Consider the following 23310-nt stretch of genomic DNA (forward strand, 5'->3'; position numbering starts at 1 on the left):
ATGTGATTTAACTATTATTAGCATAAAAATAGATGTGATCTGTGCTAATTGCTTCTGCCTTATAAGCTTTGGATATTTATTGCAAATAGATTTGACTCAAAACATTTTGGCTTTAGAATAGGAACAAAATTACACACATCTTGAAGAGTACAGAAGCCCTTGTAAAGACCATTTTTAATTTTTTTTGCTTTTTAAATTGGAGCACAAACTGTTTTAAAACCAGTATTTTAAAGAACTGCAACACATTTTGAAAAGACTGACACTTAGGTGAACATTGTGTAAACAGCTGTTTGAACAAGCAGTAATTGCTGGAAGTGTTCAGCAGGTCTGGCAGCATCTGTGGACAGAAATCAAAGTTAATGATTTGGATCGAGTGACCCTTCTTCAGAACTGATGGTAAGTAGGGAAATGTCAGTTTACATGCAGAAGGTAGGGCAGGGGAAGAGGGTAATGAGTAAACGATAGGTGGGATTGGAGCCCAAAGAGAGAGAACAGTTGGGCAGACAAAGGTGTTATTAATGTTCTGGCTGGGAGGGTAAATAGCCGCTAATGGAGACTATTAGTGGCTAACAATGGATAGTGTGTAATGGCAGACAAGTCCTGGTGTGGGGGGTTGGCGGTTAGGAAATGGGAGAGTTAAGGCCCTAAAACTATTGAACTCGATATTGAGTCCAGAGGGCTGCAGTGTTCCCAAGCAGAGAATGGGATTGAGGGATGACTGGACCAGCGTCTCCTGGAAGGAATGGTCCCTGCGAAGGCTGACAATGGAGGGGAGGGGATAGTGTGTCTGCTGGTGACATCCTGCTGGAGGTGGCAGAAATGGTAGCTGATGATCTTCTGGATGTGATGCTGTTGGGATGGTGGGGAAGGGCAACAGGAACCCTATTGCTGTTGCAGGAGGGAAGTGGGGGGAGGGGTGTGAAGGCAGAAGTGCGAGAGGTTGACAACGATGCGGAGGAATCCTTGGTTGAGGAAGAAAGTGGACATTTCGGAGACTCCCTTGTTGAAGTTGGCCTCATCAGAACATACTTGCGATAGAGATGGAGGAACAGGGAGAATAGAATAGAGTCTTTACAGGAAGCAGGGTGCAAGGATGTATATTCCAGCTAGCTGTGGGAGTCATTGGATTTACAGTGGATATTAGTGGCCAGTTTATCCCCAGAATTGGAAACAGAGATGTCAAGGAAGGGAAGGGAGGAGTCAGAGATAGACGAGGTGAAAGTGTGGGTGGTGTGGAAATTGGAAGCAAAATTGATTAACTTTTCCAGTTCCGGGTGAGAAAGGGAAGCAACACCGATGATATCATTGATATATTGGAGAAAGAGTTGTAGATTGGGGGAGGGCTGAATAGGACAGGAACAAGGAATGTTCCATGCACCCCACAAAGAGACAGGCATAACGGGAGCCCCTGCACATACCCATGCCCACCCCACTGACCTGAAGAAAATGTGAGAGGTTAAAAGAGAAGTCATTCAGCGTGAGGATGAGACCTTGCGAACAAGAAACTACTTCTTTTCCTTCAGGCATCAAAGTGCACCAACTCGAAGATACCCATGGCCCTCTGGAACCTTCCTCCCCTAACCCCACCCCATCCCTCCTAAGCTTCCACTCTCTGAGGCTGAACATTCTCTGCTCAGCAAAGGTCTGTTTTATTCCTCTGTAGCTCCACCTGAATGAATTTCAGGCACGGCATGACATAGAACTTTTCTGTCGTCTTCACCTCTAAGCCCTTTTTTTTAGACAAGAGTCCTCTCCCCGTCCTCCAGACCACTTTGCCCAGCTCCAACACTTTCCCTCCACCTGGACCCCTCACTCTGGCCTTTTACCTGCAACCTGTTCATTGAGAACTGTTAATATGACACTGATTGCCTCAATTTCTCTGCCCCTTCTCATGCAATCCAACCTATCTCCCTCTGAACTGACTGCACTCCATGTGCTTAGACCCAAACCTGACTTTGTTATTAAGCTTGGCAATAAGTTTGGCGGACTGACCTCTACATTATAGAGGCTGAGTGCCAGCTCTCAGATATCTCCCGAGCCATGACCCCAGCATAGAACATTAGGCCATTGTATCTACAGTCATTGACCTCACTTCATCGGGCAATTTCCTCCACCCTGCCTCCAAATTAATTGTCTCCCAGCCCCTCATAGCATGCTTCTACTGCCTTCTGAAAGCCCACAAACAGTAATGCCCAGTTGTTTCAGTGTGCTCCTGCCCCACACAACTCATTTCTTTTTACCTTGGTTCAGTCTTTTCTCCCCAGTCCAGTCCCTGCCCACATACATCAGTGATTCCTCAGATGCTTTAAGCCAGTTTTGGAATTTCCTGTTTTTGGGTTCCAGCTGCCTCCTCTTTACTGTGGAAGCGCAATACCTTGCTATGTCCATCCCCCACCAGGACAGTCTCAGGGCTCTCTGCTTCTTTCGAGAGCAAAGGCCTGAACTGTCTCCACCACCACCACCACCCTCCTCCGCTTGACCGAGTTTGTCCTCACACTAAACAACTTATCTTTTAACTCCTCTCAGCTTCTTCAGGTCAGAGGGGGAGCAATGGGCACTTGCGTGGGCCCCAGTTTTGCTGGTCTCTTTGTGGGGCACATGCAACATTCCTTGCTCCAGTCTTATTCTGGCCCCTATCCGCAACTCTTTCACCGATATATTGATCATATTATATACACTGATTTCCCCCTCTCACCCGGAATTGGAAAAGTTAATCCAGTTCACTTCCAATTTCAACTCAATCCTCACTTTCACCTGGTCTGTCTCTGACTCTGCCCTCCCTTTAACATCTGTTTCCATTTCTGGGGATAGACTGGTCACTAATATCCACTATCAACCCACCAACTTGCACAGCTAGCTGGACTGTACATCCATGCACCTTGCTTCCTGTAAAGACTCTATTCCATTCTCCTAGTTCCTCCATCTCTGTCGTGTATGCTCCGACAAGGGACCCTCTGAATCATTCACCTTCTTCCTCAACGGAGTCTGCCCCATCTCCTGCACTTCCTCCCTCACCCCCCTCCCACAAAGATAGGGTTTACCTTGTCCTTACCTATCATCCCTCCAGCATCCATATCCCAAAGATTATGAGTTACCTTTTCTGCCACCTCCAGCGGGACGTCACCACCAGACACATCTTCTCTTCCCCTCCCTTGTCAGCCTTCTGCAGTGACTGTTCCCTCCAGGGCACCCTGGTCCACTCTTCCTTCATTCCCAAAAGCACCCCCACAGCACCTTCCCATGCAACCGCCAAAAGTGTAACACCTGCCCATTTTCCTCCCTCCTCAGCGTTCAAGCGCCCAAACACACCTTCCAGGTGAAGCAGCACTTTATCTGCACTTCACACAATCCAGTCTACTGCATTCACTACTCACAACATGGTGTCCTCTACACTGAAACGTAGACTGGGTGATCATTTCCCAGAACACTTGCATTCTGTCGGCAAAAAAGACCCTGAGCTTCCAGTTGCTTGCTACTTTTACACACCACCCTGCTACCTGGCCAACATCTCTGTCTCAGGCTTGCTGCAGTGCCCCAGCAAAGCTCGATGCAAGTTGGAAGGAAAACATCCCATTTTCCGCTTGGGTACTCTGCAGCCCTCTGGACTCAATATCAAGTTCAATAATTTTAGGTCCTGAACTTTCCCATGTCCTAACCCACAAACCAGGCCTTGTAACCACATAGTCTGCCATTACACACTACCCATTGTTAGCCACGAACAGTGTCTATTAACAGCTACTTACACTCTGAGCCAGATTGTTGTCTCCTTTGTCTGTCCAACTGTTCTTCTCACTCTTTAAGCTCTATCCCCACCTATTATTTACTCTTTACTTGCTCACCCAACCCTACCGTCTGCACATAAACTGACATTTTCCTAGCTACCAGCAGTTCTGAGGGTCATTGGACCAAAACTATTAACTCTGATTTCTCATCACAAATGCTGTCAGACCTGCTGTGCTTTTTCAGCAACTTATGTTTTTGTTTCTGATGTAAAGCATGTACAGTTCTTTTGGTTTTTATTTAGCAACTGAAGAGGTTGTGAACAAACAGGAGCAAGGGGTTGTGTATAGATGCAGGTGGGTGGCAACAAGAAGTTGATTGTTCTCTGGAGAAGTGACAAATTGTTGATGACAAAGGCCTTTTGCCTGCCCACAGCTACGAGATTGGTGCTCAGGCAACAACAGCTTGGACTTGGAACAAGCTAGAGGGACTTGTTCCGATCTCCACCAGCAAGGGAGTTGTCTATCTATTTACTACAGTTGAAACCAATTTTAAATCTGAAAAGAAAGCTCATCTTTCCTTTGGCAGTTGTTGTAAGCTGTGGTGTTTAACGGTTACATTAGAAACTCTTATATAAGTGAATTAGCCACGTCATGTCTCTTGCAAAACAGTAGAGGTATCTGAAGAAAGGTAACTGAAAAGAAACATTCTGATCAGTATTTACCTTGGATATAGTCTAATGACTTGTAGTAAATTGTAATTCTTGTTGTGTTCAGAAACTTGATCTGTGCTTTCATCAACCTGGGTCTACAAATCAGGTATATTGGGGAATTTTGTGCAGTTATTTTAAAACCTTTAACTTTTGTGACAACTCTGACAAAGATTAATGTGGATTTGCAGGAATGTAGAGTTGATGTTAAAATTAGATTTTCCGTGATTTTCTTGAATGGTGGAGGAGACACAAAGGGTTGAGAGGCTTGTTCATGGTTTGTATGTTCATATTTGTATGTTAGATCAAGCAGTACAACATCGGCCCATATTTTATGCAGCTTAATTGTAAAAAAAAGTGCACTTTATAGTAATTTATAGTGAGGGAATTGGACATGGTCATATCTTATCATTTATGTGAGAACTCAGTGGCTTTGTTTTCCAAAACATTAAGGAAACATAAAACCAACCATTTGAAAAGCTCCATACATCAACTTTCAACAATTTTAACATTAAACTTTGTGTCTCAATTATTAAAACAAGTAACAACTTTAAGCATCAATATATTATAAATCATTTTGTCAGATAATCCAATGTACATGCAGTGTTTTAATCCAGCATCCTTGTGAGCAGTTGAAAATGTTAACTTTTAGAATGTATTTTTTTGAACCTGTAATTACCAATAATTGTGAATATTCCAAGGGTTGTTACTGCATAACGTTGGTTGACATTTCTAATGGTGGTGATAGGTGAAGTTATAACTTTGGTTTTTCTGTTGACTGATGAAATGAAAGTTGGAGCAGAATTTCCTGAAATGGCATATATCATTGAAGCTTACAATAGTTTTTCCATCGAGCAAAACCTAAATTTCTTGAGAATCGCATTAGCATATCTTAGAAAGTAAAGAACAGTATAAAAAAGCACACATCAGGCAAGCAACTGGAACCTGAAGTAAGTGGCAAAGTTACACCAGATCCCTCCTTGTGCATATAATCTGAAGTTTGAAACCATTGAACATTATGTATGTAATCATGGAAATTTAAAACTTTTTAATGCAAACTGTTTTCATGCTATTCTGATGCAGTCAAAGATACAAATAAAAGGTACCAGTGAGGAAAAATCAAAATAAACTCGACATAATCAGAAAAGATTTTATGAAAACATCAGAAATATATTTTTAACATTCTTGTGCACCCAGACATAGGTGCAAATTTAAAATCTGTTCATAACTGTTATAAACTGTTATACATAGCAACAGAACTCATTTTTAATGAGTAGCGTAAGTTTCACAGAAGTGTCACAATGAAGTAGCAGTTTGGCGGCAACATTAAAAATTGTAATGAGTCACAGGCGTCTGAATGTCTTCAATCTTTTGTGTTGAAATTTGTACTAAGCTGAACTTAGAGTACCAATTTTCAGGGAATTCTAAGCCATAGTGACTTACTTTATTCGGAGTTGATATTTCTGTGTACATCCTGTTTGTATATTTGAAAATCAACTTTTGACATATGCCCATTTTAAAATGGGCCATTATTTGCATTGCACTGAAATCATTACATAGTCCTAAACTGAGCTTTGAAAATAATGATATTCCCAGAGATGAGAACATGATTAGAACACTATCTTTAGAAAATCAACAGGTAAAAACAGCATGATAATTTGACTCAGGTAGCGAATTGTGGCTTGCCTAACTTCATTTGTCCTCCTGATTGTTGCCTGACTGTGGAGAAGCCAGGGATTCAGTGCTGCATTCCCTCTGCCTTATTTCTCACAAAGGCCTATAGTGAAATGCTATTTGTCCGGTATAGTAGTCATACACTCCATGTAATGAATATGCACTGAGACATGATTGACATCAGGACCTTACTCCATAGGGAATGAAAGGCAGCAACTTATATCTCAATATTGCATGGTGCAGCCTATTTTTGTATTGGAGATAAGCTCTTCAGCAAGGCAGTGGTATACAATGTGGTCTGCAACAACACGTTGAACAGCAATACTGGCCAAAGTAAATTATTTCATCTCAAAACAGTGATGAAAAAAATAGATTTTACCCCTGTCGAGCAAGTAGCTCATGGTGTCCTTTCTGATTAAGTAGTGCTAGCATACTGCCGGAGGAAATTCCTGTAATCTACCAGACTTGTCCCATATGGAAGAGGAGATATTTTTGTTCTTAGATTGCAAAGCCATTCCTTCATTGTGTTCTTCTGAATGCATTTGGGTGTGCAAGCTGTCAGAGGCAGTATTTGCATCAGATTCTTGTACCAGGTCAGAGTTTGCAACCATTTCTGCTTTAAACAAAACAGCATTTCCTTTGACAAATATACTAGTGTTTTCTGATGGAATTTCATTCAGTGGAATTACAGTAATGGCAGATTCTCCTTTTGCTGGTGCAGCAACCAAAGGTGCTTCATCCTTTGATAAAAAGTTAGTCTGATCTGAACATTTTTTTCTCAAAATGGTAATGTTAGTTACAGAGTTGTTGATGGCATCCACACTAGATACTTCACAGGCTGGCTGGGTACCATCCCACTCTTGGATTGACTTCTTGCGATCCTCAGAGCTCAACTTGTCCAGCTGACGAGCCTTGAGCAAAGGAGTTGGGAATACTGTTGCTTGGAAAATGCGATAGATGTACCTGGAAATGAAAGTCAAAATTTGAGCTTTATTTTACATTTTGGCTTATTAAATTGAACGTAATAGAATCAAGGAATGGTGACCATTTCCATCAAGCAACGTTAAAATGGAAAAATCTAAAATGCAAACTTAACCTCGAGTGCGTGCCACCCCAATAACTTATTTTAACACAGATGGAATTCGAAACAGGGGACCAATCTTCTCCCAGAAGGCAAATCAGTTATTGAATAATGATGGAGCTTGCATGCTTCTATTTTTAATCCACATTGGTTAGATTACCTGGGCAACAGGAAGTCAGACTGCAGAATTCATTAGGAAGCTGTGTTTCCACCAATTCCAACAAGTTAACTTGTAAACAACCTTCACACCATTCTACACCATCTGTATGATACTTCCCCAACATCCTGCCCCAAACCCTGACTATAGATGTCCATCATGATTACCAATGTCTTGACTCTTGATTTCATTTCTTATTATCTCAAAGCATTTTCCTCACTTGCTAAAGTAAACAGCAAGGTATAATTTCTTTGGTTCATCTGAAAATGACATATTGCAAGTGAAGCAGGAACAACAGTTCTTGTTGGGGCACTCTCTCCCATATTTTCTGAATTACATTTTATTGGCTGCTAATTTTATTGGCTGCTAATTGTGCAGGCTAATTGCTATTAGAACATACCTGGTCACCACTCAAAATATCACTCCATACTGAAACTGTCTCGTTGCCTCAGCACTGTTTGAGCTCAAAGGATCAATAGAGTCATAGAGATGTACAGCAGGGAAACAGACATTTCAGTCCAACTAGTCCATGCTGACCAGATATCCTAAATTAATCTAGTCCCATTTGCCAGCATTTGGCCCATATCCCTCTAAACCCTTCCTATTAATCTTTAATAGGAACCTATCCAGATGCCTTTTAAATATTGCATTGTACCAGCCTCCACCACTTCCTCTGGCAGTTCATTCCAAACATGCAACACCCTCTCTCTGCATGAAAATGTTGCTCCTTAGCTCCCTTTTAAGTTTTTCCCCTCTCACCTAAACCTATGCCTTGTAGTTCTGGACTTCCCCAACCCAGGGAAAAGACCTGTCTATTTACCCTATCCATGCCCCTCATGACTTTATAAACCTCTATAGGGTCATTCCTCAGCCTCCAATACTCCAGGGAAAACAGCCCCAGCCTATTCAGCCTCTCCCTAATAGCTCAAACCCTCCAACCGTGACAACATCCTTGTAAATTTTTTCTGAACCTTTTCAAGTTTCATAACATCCTTCAGAGCATACTTAATTAATTATCTAATAAAAAGGGCATCCGTCACACGTGCTTTCAAATCAGTGGGGGTTTTAGTTTATGTTGTGCTTTAAAATACAATAAACAAATCAAGCATTTATAAACTGGGTTTAGTCATTTTTAATTATGTTTGCATTCCACTTTGCTTTTCCCCAAAGACAGATCCTTTGCCCATATGCATTCTAAGCCATTTTACTTGGCAGTTTTCATTGCTGGGCAGGAAGGTGGGTCCCAAGTTTACCACAGCCAGAACTTGACAGGAATCAAACAAACACACATGTTGTCATTTTCCTGCTGGCCATTTAGCCAGGTGAGCCAAACAACCCCATACATTATGTTTATATGGAACTTAATACATTGTGAAGGTTCATGATATTAGCTCTGAAATGCAGAGAACCATGTATAGCTTTTAGGCCAGGATTGTATATCTGGATCATGTGTGTTAAGGAAGATGTTTTAGCTTCATTTTGAGTTCTGACAGTGGTGCTGGGTTATCTGGAGTTTGTTAACAATGCATTAAGATTAAGCCTTAAAGGAATCCTTGAAGCAATTAGTTCAATGTTTATAAAAAGACAGACATAAAAACAAATGCATTTTTTAAAAAAACACCGAATACCTAGCCTCTGACTTGGTATTGGAGCTACAGTAGATAGTAGAGAATTCAGTAATTATAATGCCATCGAATGTCAGGGAGAGGTTGTGAGATTTGGAGTTGGAGATGGTATTCCCTGGCACTGGTGTGTGATTTATAACTTGCTGCTTATTAGCCTAAATGTGAATGTTATTTAATTTATGACTTTAATAAAATTCTATAGCTATGCATTATTAGAAGCTAAGAAATTTTGCACGTGTATCATTTGTATGAAATGTATTCATTTTTCAATAATTAATTGAAATGATTTCCCGATCTATATATTGTTCAACTGGTGCAGTTTCCTTCTTGTTAGCCTGTTTTATTTATAATTGTAGGGAAAATTGGAGAAAATACAGTCAAAATAAACATAATTTCCTGTTTTATTATAAATTTGCAAAACTTTAGTCTTTTCAAGACCAAAAGCTAAACAGTGAATCCAAGTCGAGGTAAACTAAACCTTCCTACAAAGGCAAAATATTGCAGATGTGAAAGTGAAAAATAAAAACAAAACATGCTAGCAAAATTCAATGTGGAGAAAGAAATAGAGTTATGTTTTGAGTCTGACATGATACCTTTTCGGAACATTAACTGCTTCTCCAGCATTTTCTGTTTTTATTTTCCTGTAATTTCTCACTCTCCTCTCTGTGACATTCAATGGCCTTTTAATTTCTGAATTCCCCGCTACTCATTGTACCTCCAGCAGCAGGTCAGAGACTAGGTATTCTTTGGCAAATAATTTGCCTATCAACTTCCCACAGCCTTTCTACTATGTTCAAGGTACAATTGAGATATCTGCTGAAATACTTTCTACTTGCTTGGCTGAGTGCAGTTCCAAGAAGTTCAACACTAACACAAAGCAGCCCATTTGACTGGCAGTCCCTACACTACCCTAAACATTCTGCCCATCCATAACCGCACTGCAGCAACTCGCCAAAGTTTCTTTGGCATTGCATTCCAAATCTACCACCTTTAATACCTAGAACAATGACAGCAGTAGTTTCATGGGAGTACTATCCCTTGCAAGGTCCCTCCGATCATCCAGCATCCTGACTTGCAGTGATATAATTGTTCTTTCTTCATTACTAAGATGAGGTGAGATTGACTGTCCTTGACAGTAAGGCAGTATTTCACAAGAGCATGCCATCAAGGAACCAAACCAGAGTCAATGGGGATCGAGAGAAACCGTCTACTGGTTGGAATCATACATTGCTACCTTCCCCCACCCTCCTCCCTGACCTATCACCTCCATCCACACCCCCATTCACCTATTGTACTCTATGCTACTTTCTCCTCAATCCCAGCATCCTCTCATTTATCTCTCCACCCTGCAGGCACTCTGCTTCTATTCCTGATGAAGGGATTTTGGCCGAAACGTCGATTTTCCTGCTCCTCGGATGCTGCCTGACCTGCTGTGTTTTTCCAGCACCACTCTAATCTAGAATCATACATTGCACTAAGGAAAATAGCTGTGATTGTTAGAGACAAATGGCCCCGGTTTCAGGATACTATTGCAGGAGATCCTCAGTGTAGAGTTCTAGGCCCAATCATTTTCATTTGCTTCATCAATGAACTTCTATCCATCCGGCATGGTGGCTCAGTGGTTAGCATTGCTGACTCACAGTGCCAGGGACCCGGGTACAATTCCCACCTCGGACATCTGTCTGTGTGGAGTTTGCACATTCTCCCAGTGTCTGCGTGGGTTTCCTCCGAGAGCTCCGGTTTCCTCCCAGTCCAAAGACATGCAGGTTAGGTGAATTGACCATGCTAAATTGCCTGTAGCGTTATGTGCATTAGTCATGTGCAAATGTAGGGGAATAGGTCTGGGTGGGTTACTCTTCAGAGGGTCGGTGTGGACTTGTTGGCCCAAAGGGTCTGTTCCCACACTGTACAGAATCTAATCTAATCATAAACTCGAAATGGGGAAGTTTGCTAATGATTGCACATTGTTCAGCACCACTCACGACTTCTCAAGATACTGAAGCAACCCATGTTCATATGTAGTGAGACCTGTACAACATTCAGGCTTGGGTTAACAACTGGCAACATTTTACTGAACAAATAACATTCGCACAAAAGGGAGGCAATGGCCATATCCAACAAGAGAAAGTCTAATCATTGCCCTGTGTCATTCATCAGCATTGCTATTGTTGAACCCTCCAATATCAATATTCTGAGAATTGCCACTGACCAGAAACTAAACGGAATTAGCCATATGTAGCAACACAGCCGGTCAGTGGCAAGGAGCTCTGCAGTGAATAAATCAGCTCGTGTCTCCCCAGTTCACCATCTACAAGAGTGTGATGGAATACCCCAACTTGCTTGGATGAGTGCCGCTCAAACAACATTAAATAAACTTGAAGTCAAAGCAAACCATTCAACTGAGACTCCACTGACAAACTTTAGCATTCACTCACTACACAGCGGCAGCAGCATATATAAATCTACAATACTCACTGCAACAATTCACCAAGTGTTCTCTAACAGCATTTCCAAACCTGCAACTTCCAACAGCAAGAAGGACAGGGGTAGCATAAGCATGGAACTCCAAGTTACCCTCCAAGCTACACACCATTCTACCTTGGAACTATATCAATCTTCCTTCATTATTGCTGGGTCAAATCCCTGGAACTCCATTCCTAACAGCACTACAAGTGTCTCTACAAAAGTGAAGATCACCAGAATCCCAGATGAACATAGGTTGCTGTCTCATTAGAGAGCTGCCTGGAAGTGAGCTTAACTTGGGGGTTACCACAGTTCCAGTAAATGGCAAGACTGAGAAGGCAGGTCTTCATAATCATCACAACTCTATTGCAAATTGAATCTGCTGTGCTGACATTACCCTGCTTTGTGAACCAACTGTCTGGCCTGTAAGAAACTACAGAAAGTTGTGTGCACACACTTCAGGAAAGCCAACCTCCCATCCATGGACACAATTTAAACCTCTCATTGCTATGGAAAGGCTGCTAACATCAAAGTCCGATCCCATCCTGGCAATTCTCTCCTACAGCCTCTTCCATCAGGTAGAAAGTACAGAAACCTGAACACATGTACCAACAGGTTCAAGAATAGCTTCTTCCTTGCAGTCATTAGATTGATAAATGGACTCCCTAACTTCAAATAATGCTGTTCTTGCCTCGTGCACATCCCTTGCGGTGTAACCTGTATGCTTCACTCTGTCCAAGTTTTCTTCACCCTATAATCTGTATATTCTTGTTTCCAATGATCTTCCTGTACTGCTCGCAAACAAAGTTCTTCACTGTACTTAGGTACACATGACAATAAAACAAATCAGTCAATCAACCAACAACCGAGGTAACCAAACTAAGGAATGCAGCAATTCAAGGAAGCAGCTCAGTACCACATTCTCCTGAACAATCATTGATGGCCAAGTCATGCCCATGTTTCATTAATGAGTAGAAGGTCCTGGAACATCCTTCTTGACAAAGTGGGTTAATTACATTACATGGAGACTTGCAGAAGTTCAGGACGATAGCATCTTCATCCCTACCTTCTCAACGGCATATTCGCTGAGCACTAATTGCTGGCTTAGCTAGCGATACACATTTTAAAATTACCTTCAAGTAAATCTGTGCTATCATTCACAACCAATTTTGATACAGGGTGACAACTAAGATGGCAGAGAGAAACTCACAATTTATAAAGTTAAAAATCAGACAACACCAGGTTATAGTCCAACAGATTTAATTGGAAGCACACTAGCTTTTGGAGCGCCGCTCCTTCATCAGGTGGTTGTGGAGGACACAATTGTACGGCACAGAATTTATTGCAAAAGTTTACAGTGTGATGTATGATTTTTAACTTTGTACACCCCAGTCGAACACCGACATCTCCAAATCATCACATTTTATATACACCCACTATAACTCTACTATTTTAGGGAGTAGCTGACAAACAGGATTACCCTTTCAAAATGTTAAGCGCTGATGCAAAAGAGTGAATGATAACCTGTGGCAAATAGTATGTGTATGCATCATTTTGACTTACATTGAGCATTTTAATTCAAATGTCTGGCAGATTTGACTATGACTCTACAGAGTATTAAATTTAACAGTTTCACAATCATCATCATGGCCTACATCAAAACAAAACATAACTGGTTTCATTGGCATTTGGTGGTCGTGAAAAGCACTGTGCAAGTCTTTTGTGCACTGGATGAGAGAGTAAGGTTAACAAAAACTGATAAGGGAACTTATAAATCAAATCAAACAAAGACCTGCATTAATGTGGCACTTTTCATGATTTCAGGATGTTACAAAGTAATTTACAATTAATGAAGTACTTCTGAAGTATAACCACTGGGTGTGACATAGGGAATGTGACAGCCAATTTGCAAACAGCCAACTGCCCAACAATGAAGTTTATAATCACCAGAAAACCTATTTTTGTGATGTTAATACAGGAACAAATATTGACCAGGACATGGGAATAACTGTCATGCTCTTCATCAGAATATTATCTTGAGATTTTACATGTCTATCTGGCAGGGTTCAGCCTCTCAATGTGGATACCTATTAGAATAGAATAGAATAGAATAAAATAGAATAGAATAAAATAGATGTATTGTAATGTGTACTCGAGTACAGAAGTACTGGAGTAGAGTGAAAAAGTTATAATATCGTTTTTATGGCACCATTTTAGATACAAAGTATCTAGGTACAGAGGGAAAAAAAAGAGGAAAAAAAAGAAATTGCATTACCTTCCAGTGATTCATATCATAAGTTAGAAATAAAATAGGATATCTAACCACTGTAAATAGAAGTGCACATTACCTGGGGAGCAAAGCTATCACTGTAGCGAGGATGCAGACCAAATAGAAGAGTGGGTCTGACATTTGTTGCTCCATGATCCAATACGGATTTGATGGATGGTTGCAGTTTATACAAGTTCCTCCAAAAGCCAGTGCAAACACAAAGTAAAGTAAAGCACTGCCTCCCATTATAACCCAATGAATCCATGTCTGAAATAAAAATAAATCATTAGAAAATTAACTGATGCTGGTATCTCTATTAAAAAAATATTAAAACCCTAAAACTTTGCAGGAGATTATTTTTAAACAATTTGTATTGGTTGTTATAGAATCAATAAATTCTTATTGTGTTTGGCAGCTCATAATGTAAGGTACGAGTTTGATCCTTTAATAAGGCATATGCCTAATGCCGACAGCACCTTCCGAAGAACAAGGGCAGCAGGCACATTCCCTTTAAGCTGTGCAATTGCACATGCACACATCAGTTCCAAGAATCTGCATATGGCATGCTGACATCTGGTTCCAGTAGATGATGCTGCACACAGGCCTCAGATGCCTGTGCAGCTAGTAAGAAGTAGTAGAGGGAATGCTGGATAGTAAATATATAGGAATACCATCTGCAAATTCAGCTCCAAACCAAACTCCATCCAAACTTGGAACTATATCGCTGTTCCTTCACAGTCACCAAGTCAATATCCCGAACCTCCCTGCACAACAGCACTGTGGATGCATCTATATGGACTGTAGCAGTTCAAGATGATGGCTCTCCATCACCTTCTTAAGGAAGGTTAGGGATTGGCAACAAATGTTGGCCTGCCAGTGATCTCTACATGCTGTGAACGAATGAAACAAATGCAAGAATGCCAAATTATAAAGGATCACAACCATGCTAACTACAAGGTGAAAAAAACTGCTGATTGGCAAAATGTCAACGCTGCCTGATGGATAAAGTAATGAAGAACTACAGGCTTTTAAACTCCTGAACAATTCAAAAAAGAAACAAGGCTTGAACATGTTCCTTTTCTTGCAGAAAATGGATCTCTGCATATTAATATATGCAGTTTTAGCAAGTGACTGTGCTCACCAATTTATTACAAATTGATAGTTAACATAGTTATTAACGTAGTTACGTTCACTTCGTTGTCTCTAAAGTGGCCCATGAATAACACATTCTTTTAGCTCAATTTGCCCCCTTTATGTTTTAAACAGCAAAGCGTTTGTTTTAAGTTATCTCAGTTAATTACACAACTATTGCTGAACATGAAATAAAAAAGCAATAGTTAATAGACAAAACAAAATTAAAATGGATAAAGGAATATTAGAAAGATCAGAATATGTTCAATATGTTATCATTTCTTGTTTATTTCTTGCTTGAAGATCATAGAATTGTATAGTACAGAAGAGGTCCTTCAGACCTCAAGTCAGCACAGCCAAATCTGTATTAAATCTGCAATAGGAGCAAGTGAGGGCTGCGGATGCTGGAGATCAGAGTTGAGAGTGTGGTGCTGGAAAAGCACAGCAGGTCAGGCAGCAACCGAGAAGCAGGAGAATCGAGGTTTCAGGCATAATTCCTTCATCAGGCACGACAAAGGGATTATGCCCGAATCGTCGATTCTCCTGCTCCTTGGATACTACCTGACCTGATGTGCTTTTCCAGCACTACACTCAACTTAAATCTGCATTAGTCCCACTTTCCAGCATTAGGCCCATTGCTTTCAATTGCCTTCCTCTTTACAAAGGAGGGAATTGAAATTTGAATTCAGTAACTGCTATTGGAAGGTTTCTCTCACAGGTGAACTGAGCAGATCAGCTCAGAACACTTCGATAACACTTCAAATTCTGGCCTTTTGGTAATTTGGCTTGGTGCAGCAGTGCTTTGCTGTTTTCCTTTTACTTTCCCTCCCTGATGAGAATCCTCTCCCTCAGACAGTCTCTCAGAGTCCTTCTTGGCATTCTGTACCGAATGGTGCCTCAACATGTGTCTCATACTGACAAAAACTTTAGATGTCTGCCACATTAACTCTGGATGAATTACTATTCTGTGAAGCAAAGTGTACGTGCTGGGTGTGCAGGTTAGGTTGATTGGCCATGTAATGCCCAGGGATGTGTAGGCTAGGTGGACTAGCCATGGTAAATGTGGGGTTATGGATATAGGGTAAGGGGCCGGGTCTAGATGGGATGGTTGGAGGGTTGATGTAGACTTGATGGGCCAAATGGTAGGCATTCCATTAAATTCTATTATTCTATTATTCTTTATGGTTGATATTGAGACAACACACGAGCCTCTTTGCCTTACTGGCTGAAGTAACTCCTCAGTGGAATAATATAATTTGCTGTGTCCGTTAATGGTGGGTTGGTCAGCACTTATTGCCTTTTCCTAGTTGCCCTTGAAAAGGCTGTGGTGGGCTACCTTCTTGAACTGCTGACCCAGAGACAGTAAAGAAATGGCAATATATTTCAAGGTAGAATGGTGAGAGGCAAATTAGTTAAGAAAAAGGTTCAGTAGCTCTAATCTGGAAGAAAATACACTTACTGGGACACAAGAATTCAGGGGATTGTGGCAATAAAGGACAGGAAGGACATAGAGAGCACAAAGGTAAGATAGAACAAGACTATCCCTGCAGACTTTGTGACCCCATTATTAGGTCAAATGAGGGTCAGAAGTCTGCACTGTCTGTGGAACAATCAACGGGTTGTGATCTTTTCCAAATTTGACAAATAATTCAGAGGGTTGTCTCTCGTTCAATTAAGGACAGTAGACAGGCATTAAAGCTTAGAGGTGGGGGGTGGGGGTTTTCCAAGAGGAGGCCTTTCAGCACTGAAGATGCAATAGGTTACCTTGACAGGTAAATTAGAGAAGACACAATCATTTTGACGCTTCCTCTCTCCAATGTTTTGGAGAATTAGAAGTTTCATTTAATTACATTTAAAATAAAAGAAACACATGCTCTTAGCAGCTAAGCCACCAGCAAAGGCAAACTGCACCTTGAACTGAAGCCAGGTACTCAGAGAGGTACTAAACCTCCTGGAGCACTGTCCCCTTGTCAGCTTCTAACAATGGACCTTAGCAGGCCTTTAAGGATCTATGTTAATTGCCCATCACACTTGGACAGGTAACTCTCATCAGTTTTTTTCTTATTTTTGGGAATATGGTTCAGTGGAGGGGTGGGAAGATAGAAGGAAACTGGCATGCCAGCGAGCTGCGCCATTTACGTGCCCACCACTACTGTATTAGCCTTTGTTAAGGCCTAGAATGCAACCCAGAAAATCGAAAATCACAATACTGTGGAACAGAATTCTGGTACTGAGACAATGGTTTTTGAGAGTTCGTGCATTTTCTATATTACCAGAAACATTTTATTCAATTGGATTTTGTTTAGGGTGTAAATGGAAGATCAGTGAAGAGAATATTGGAGAAAGTAAGTTTTCAGGTAATGAAGGCATTGCTGAAAACATGATCATGAGCAGCTTAATTCTTTTAAGAACTGCAATAAAATTTCTGCACTAAATATTAACCAGATCACAGTTATTCCGGGGACATTATGAATGATATCAGCTTGTATAAATCAGATGGTTTGGTGAAACATATACTTTGCATACAGTTAGTGGTAGGAAATTAGAATGATTAGATTAGATAACCTACAGTGTGGAAACAGGCCATTTGGCACAAGTTTAAAAATGTGTTGCTGGAAAAGCGCAGCAGGTCAGACACTGCCTGACCTGCTGCGCTTTTCCAGCAACACATTTTTAAGCTCTGATCCCCAGTATCTGCAGTCCTCACTTTCTCCCATTTGGCACAAGTCCACACCGACCCTCCGAAGAGTAAACCAGCTAGCCCCATTCCCCTATCTTATATTTACTCCTGACACCTAACACTATGAGCAATTTAGCATGGTCAATTCACCTGACCTACACATTCTTGGATCGTGGGAGGAAACCGGAACACCTGGAGGAAACCCACGCAGACACAGGGAGAATGTGCAAACTCCACACAGACAGTCACCTGAGGTGGGAATCGAACTTAGTCCCTGGCGTGTAAGGCAGCAGTAACCACTGAGCCACTGTGCCACCCAAGTATCTAACTTTCTAATGCTTTACTGAAATGTTATGAATTTGACATTATAAGTGGAACACATGGAATTACATGCAATTGAGGAACATACATGGCTCTATTACACTTACCCAAGTGTTGCCTTCTATTATTAAGTGTAAAAGAATTACACACAGTATTGCTGTGTTGATAGGTGTTCCGAATGAGTAGATATCCATATCTGAACCAAAATAAGTCTGAAAAGAAAAGGATGAATTTAAAATATAACTTGTCAGAGCCATGGTAAGAATTCATTAATTTACAGTTTTTAATTTTTAAGAAAGTCTATGAATATACAATCATAGAGGTCCTCCAGAACTGAAGAAAATTAGAAAATGAACTGTAGTTTAACCACAGTAGGAAATCCTAACTTACAGCTAAAACAAATACATCATACATTTCAGTATTCTCATGCATAACAAATTTTAGAACGTGCCTAATCCTAAACTAATTAACATATAGTAAATGTACTCCTTATTAATATTTCTTGCTCCTTATTGCATAAGTAACAGTTAGTTCAAATTGTCTCTCTCTTCTTTACAGCATTAGCACTAACAGGTATTAACAAAGAAAACACGCAGGGCTAAATTCTAACTCATTTACCGTAATTCACCATGGAGAAGATTAATTATATATAAAAACAGTTCACTACAGTTAATGCTTCATAAATTACAAACATTGAAATGTACATAACTTATCCAATATTATTTTTCTGTTCAAGTTATTTTCCAGCTTTTCTTCTCGTCTATCTTTGACTTCTCTACTCTTCTTCAGCAATAGAAAAGCTGCTGTGCCCTGGTTTACTTGAACAGTCTTCTCCCCAACTTTCTCACTTTGCTCATTTTCATTAATGTATGCATTCTATCTTACCCCCTTTGTTTCAGGCCCACAACCCATTCTTGACTCCTTCATTTATAACATATACAAGAAAAATTCAACATTTTGCAAAACAAAAAAATTGTAATATTATGCAATTACCTTAGCGATCCCCCAACCCACCTCATTGACCCTGATGAATCTCATCAATTAACTCAATCTCATTATTAAAGAAATCTCAGCTCTCTCTCGAGGCCAGCCAGCTGTGAGCCTTTTGCATCTTGCACAAACTATCTCGGAATCTTCAGCAGGAAACAGACTCATGGCCAACTTCCAGCCTAACTGAGACTTGATGGGAAGAAACACGTGATCTTACAGCTGACTGAACACAGGTCAGCACGAAAACTAAAATTTCCAGCAGCTGTATAACCAACTTGAATGTGGATAAATCAGCAGACAACAGTGAGTAACCCTTCTTATTCCTCATAGTTCCTACATAATAAAAGTACATAATTGATTAGGACCAAAAGTGCTCCATTAATATTCAATTTATCAAAATTGCTTATTTGTCCACATCTCAGAGAAAGCAGTCTATAAATTCATGTAACTGTATAAAAGAAGCTGGACCTCAGATTACAATTTTGATAGTGGCAGCAAGTACATATTAGCAGACTGGTGCCCATACTGCTCAATTTTCCTTCCCATTGCTAGGGGTTTATCACTTTTGACTAAAAAAGTAACAGAGAAAACAAAATATAATACATACGACACGCAGGGACACTTACAAAATATGGAACAAAGAAGCAAACGAGACTTTGATAAAAGGCATCCAATATACTGATCCAAAATGTTGATGATAAGTAGGCCTATAACAAATACAAAATAAAGTAGGTCACCAGAACTATTTGTCTTTGTTAATTATTAAAAAAAAACTATGAATAATATTTAGGACACCATAGTAATTCTCATCTTGATAGTCCACTTGTAAAATGATAATCAATGGAAGAATATTATTGAGCTTAGAGAAGAATGAGCTAATTTTCAATTCATACTTAAAGCTGCAACTCACTCATTGACGCCAAGGCAGTCTTCATGGCATTAGGATGCTACACTTCCAACAAAATTAGTGATTACAAACTGAATTATCAAAAGCACAAGTTAGTACATTTTTCAAACAGAATCAATTCTACTTGAATTTATTCAAGTTTATTTGCAAATATCGAGCTTGTTTGCACTGTGTCTTGGATCACAGAATGTTACAGCACGGAAAACAATTTTGGCCCAGTTTATTTGTACCAACTTCTTGAAAAAATAAATTTGAAAGAGATACTTCTTCACTTTCCCTTAAAAATGTTTATTTTCAAATGTATATTCATTTTCCGTAAGACTATTATGGATTTGGCTCCCACACCATTATTCCCAATTCTAATAATCCAAGCAGCTTTGTTATGGAAGATTTAGCCTGAAGGTGGATACTGTAATTTTGTAGTTATACAAAAGTATTTCCAATGAATTAAATCAAATTTATAAAGAGCTCAGGGCATACACCCCTGCCATCGACTTGACTTTCCTGGCACCTTAGACATCTATACTGAGTTTACTTAAATGTTCTGAGAGTATGAGTGCCTTTCCACTCTTTTTCACAGATACACAATTTAGCAGCTGGAGCCCTGCATACTAACATAATTTACTAAAACCTGTGCTCATCAGTTGTCTACATAAAATATAGTTCATCGTCGTTTGGAGATGATAGACACAGGGAGAATCAGATTGGAAAGAAACTGATATGAGTAATGGATGCAACTGCCAATGAAACTTCATATCCATGTCAGCATTCTGTAGCTGACCAATGGACTACCTTCAAAAAGGAGATAGTTTGGGCATAGTCAAATGATATTCCTTTAAAAGGAAAAAGTGGGGCAAATAAATTCAGAGCTCCCAAGATTAAAAATGAGACAGAAATTAAGGTAAGAAGAACAAGAATGCTTACGACTAGTGTTGGTTAGGAAATACAATTGAGAATCAGACTGGCTATAAGTGAAGAAAAGAGAAAAAGAGACTGACAGCTAAGGGGAGCCTACTGTCTTCTGTAGACACATAAATAGCAAAGAATGGTAAAAGGGGGAGTAAAATTGATTAGGTACCAAAACAGATTACACATAAACAGTGGCATCACCGACGCAATAAATGAATATTCTGCGTATATCCTTACGAAGAAGAAAAATGCCATCCAGGCTATGGAGAAGGAGTAAAAAATGACAAGAAGATATTGAGTAGAGTCTCTATATTTGACAAGGCCTGGATGCGGCTGAGGTGCATCCAAAAATAGTGAAGGAAGAGAGAGTGAAAATTTTGGAGGCATTGACCACAAACTTGCAGCCTTCCTTAGACTCAGGGGTGGTAACAAATGATTGGAGGATTGCAAATATTACCCTGTTGTTCTAAAAAAGATACAAACATAAGCCCTGCAATTACAGGCCAGTCAGGTTAATTTTGATGGTAGGGAAACTTCTAGAAACAAAAATTTGATATTGGATTAATAGTCACACGGATAAATCTGGGTTTATTTATAGTCACTTGGAATAAGTATAAGGAGAGTCAGAATGATTTCATAAGGGAAAATAGTGTTCAACTCACTTGCTAGAGTTTTTTTGAAGAAGCAACAGAAGGATTGATGATGGATAAAGTGTTGTGTGTCTCCTTTGAAAGTTGAAAAGTCCATGTTTTCCAAAATATTCTCATGATTGTTTTCTGTTGGCTGATGGCATTCAGATATATCACACTAAAGTTCCAGGGCAAAAGGCTCAACCTGACCAGAATATTGTCCAGTTTCAGCATCATGGCCTTAAACCTGAAAGCTGCTATTGAACACTGTCACTCATTATTATGTTTACTTTGGGAATTGCTGTTCTACAATGATTCGACTTGGTCAGAATAGAGCATTTCTGCTTCCCAACTAGCTTGACACTATTCACTAAATATGTGCCCCAGTTTTCCTCCACTGCTTTAATGATTATGACTATATGATTAGAAATAACATGTAGCACATTAAACAGCATCACTATATAGGCCACTTCTCAACAACAATTAGAGATTAAACACAAATGTTTGACAGTGATCCTCACATCCCATGAACATAAGAAATTACAAACAATCATACAAGTTACGAGACATCTTTAAATGATTAAGTGCTTGTAGTGGAGCTGAGCCTCAGAAATAAATCTAACAGATTGATCAATTCTATTCAAGATAAAGAAAGCAGAGTGTTGCATTATACTTAAATATCAATACCTCAGACTGCTGCCCACTACTGTAAAGTTCTGGAAGTTGGAGGAGAGTCTCTGCAGAAACATCCTTATCAAGGATGCCATAGATAATTGGTGGAACAGATGTGAAGATGAGGTTAAATAAAATGAGGATCCAATAGTCAATCATTGATGTACCAGAGAATCCACAGAACAATTGGTACCAGAACAAGAGATTCACATAAGCCTAGAAAAAAAGACAAATATCAACATAAATGGCAGCAAATATGGCAAGTTCTACTTTATTTTCAAAGGATCGAAACTTCTGTCATTCAATGTGGTGGCAACATCGGCCATGTCTGCAGACTGAACTGTGAACTGCAAATCTATCTATTTCGCATTTAACTCATTTCTAATTTTTTGTGTGGTTGAATTTAAATAAACAGTTAGGAACTTTAATTTAAACAGATTCAAAAATTATTATATTACACAACTACTGCTGAAAGTTACAAAATAAACATGGTACTGTGATTAGAAAAAAAATGGACCCATATAAGAATAAAATCAGTCTGCTATCATTGCAGGGCCATTACTTGCTTGAAGATTTCTCCTTCCAAAATATACAGACTGAAACATTGAAGTCAGGTTCAGCTATGGTAATGCCTTCTGTAGTTGAATACTTCAACATTGACTGTACAGATGGAGTCAATAGGTGCAGCAGACTTTGAGAGAAGGAAAGGTTTCTTGTTCCTCACTAGTTCTGTGGTCTATGGCTCCAGGGTGTATCTGGTCCATTTGCCTAGATTCTTAGCAGAACTGAAGTTAGTTTTTGAAAGTCCTTTTCTTGAGCATTCTCTGGGTAAGACGACTTCTGAAAGACAAATCTTCAGATGTGGGAAGCTAGAGAAGTGATTGCTGGGCCTCTTGCTGAGATATTTGTATCATCGATAGTCCCAGGTGAGGTGCCGGAAGACTGGAGGTTGGCAAACGTGGTGCCACTGTTTAAGAAGGGCAGTAATGACAAGCCAGGGAACTATAGACCGGTGAGCCTGACCTCAGTGGTGGGCAAGTTGTTGGAGAGAATCCTGAGGGACAGGATGTACATGTATTTGACAATAGACAATAGGTGCAGGAGTAGGCCATTCTGCCCTTCGAGCCTGCACCACCATTCAATATGATCATGGCTGATCATCCTTAATCAGTATCCTGTTCCTGCCTTATCTCCATAACCCTTGATTCCACAATCCTTGAGAGCTCTAACCAACTCTTTCTTAAATAAATCCAGAGATTGGGCCTCCACTGCCCTCTGGGGCAGAGCAATCCACACAGCCACCACTCTCTGGGTGAAAACGTTTCTCCTCATCTCTGTCCTAAATGGTCTACCCCGTACTTTTAAGCTGTGTC

General features: G+C 40.1%; 1 protein-coding gene across 5 annotated transcripts in view; it reads right to left on the bottom strand.

Moving 5' to 3' along the window:
* Positions 1 to 5445: 5445 nt before the first annotated feature.
* The window catches only part of LOC122550611 (phospholipid-transporting ATPase VD-like), a 223966-nt gene continuing 206101 nt past the window's right edge, over positions 5446 to 23310 (bottom strand). For all 5 annotated transcript variants that reach the window (XM_043691638.1, XM_043691647.1, XM_043691617.1 and 2 more), the window contains 5 exons: positions 21953 to 22153; positions 19447 to 19527; positions 17938 to 18042; positions 13778 to 13965; positions 5446 to 7066 (listed from right to left, as the gene is read on the bottom strand). In XM_043691638.1, coding sequence (XP_043547573.1) covers positions 6529 to 7066; positions 13778 to 13965; positions 17938 to 18042; positions 19447 to 19527; positions 21953 to 22153 — 1113 coding nt within the window. In that variant the 3' untranslated portion in view covers positions 5446 to 6528. The remainder of the gene's footprint in view (positions 7067 to 13777; positions 13966 to 17937; positions 18043 to 19446; positions 19528 to 21952; positions 22154 to 23310) is intronic.

Source organism: Chiloscyllium plagiosum, chromosome 1 (genome assembly GCF_004010195.1).
Source record: "Chiloscyllium plagiosum isolate BGI_BamShark_2017 chromosome 1, ASM401019v2, whole genome shotgun sequence".
In the NCBI taxonomy this organism is placed as follows: domain Eukaryota; kingdom Metazoa; phylum Chordata; class Chondrichthyes; order Orectolobiformes; family Hemiscylliidae; genus Chiloscyllium; species Chiloscyllium plagiosum.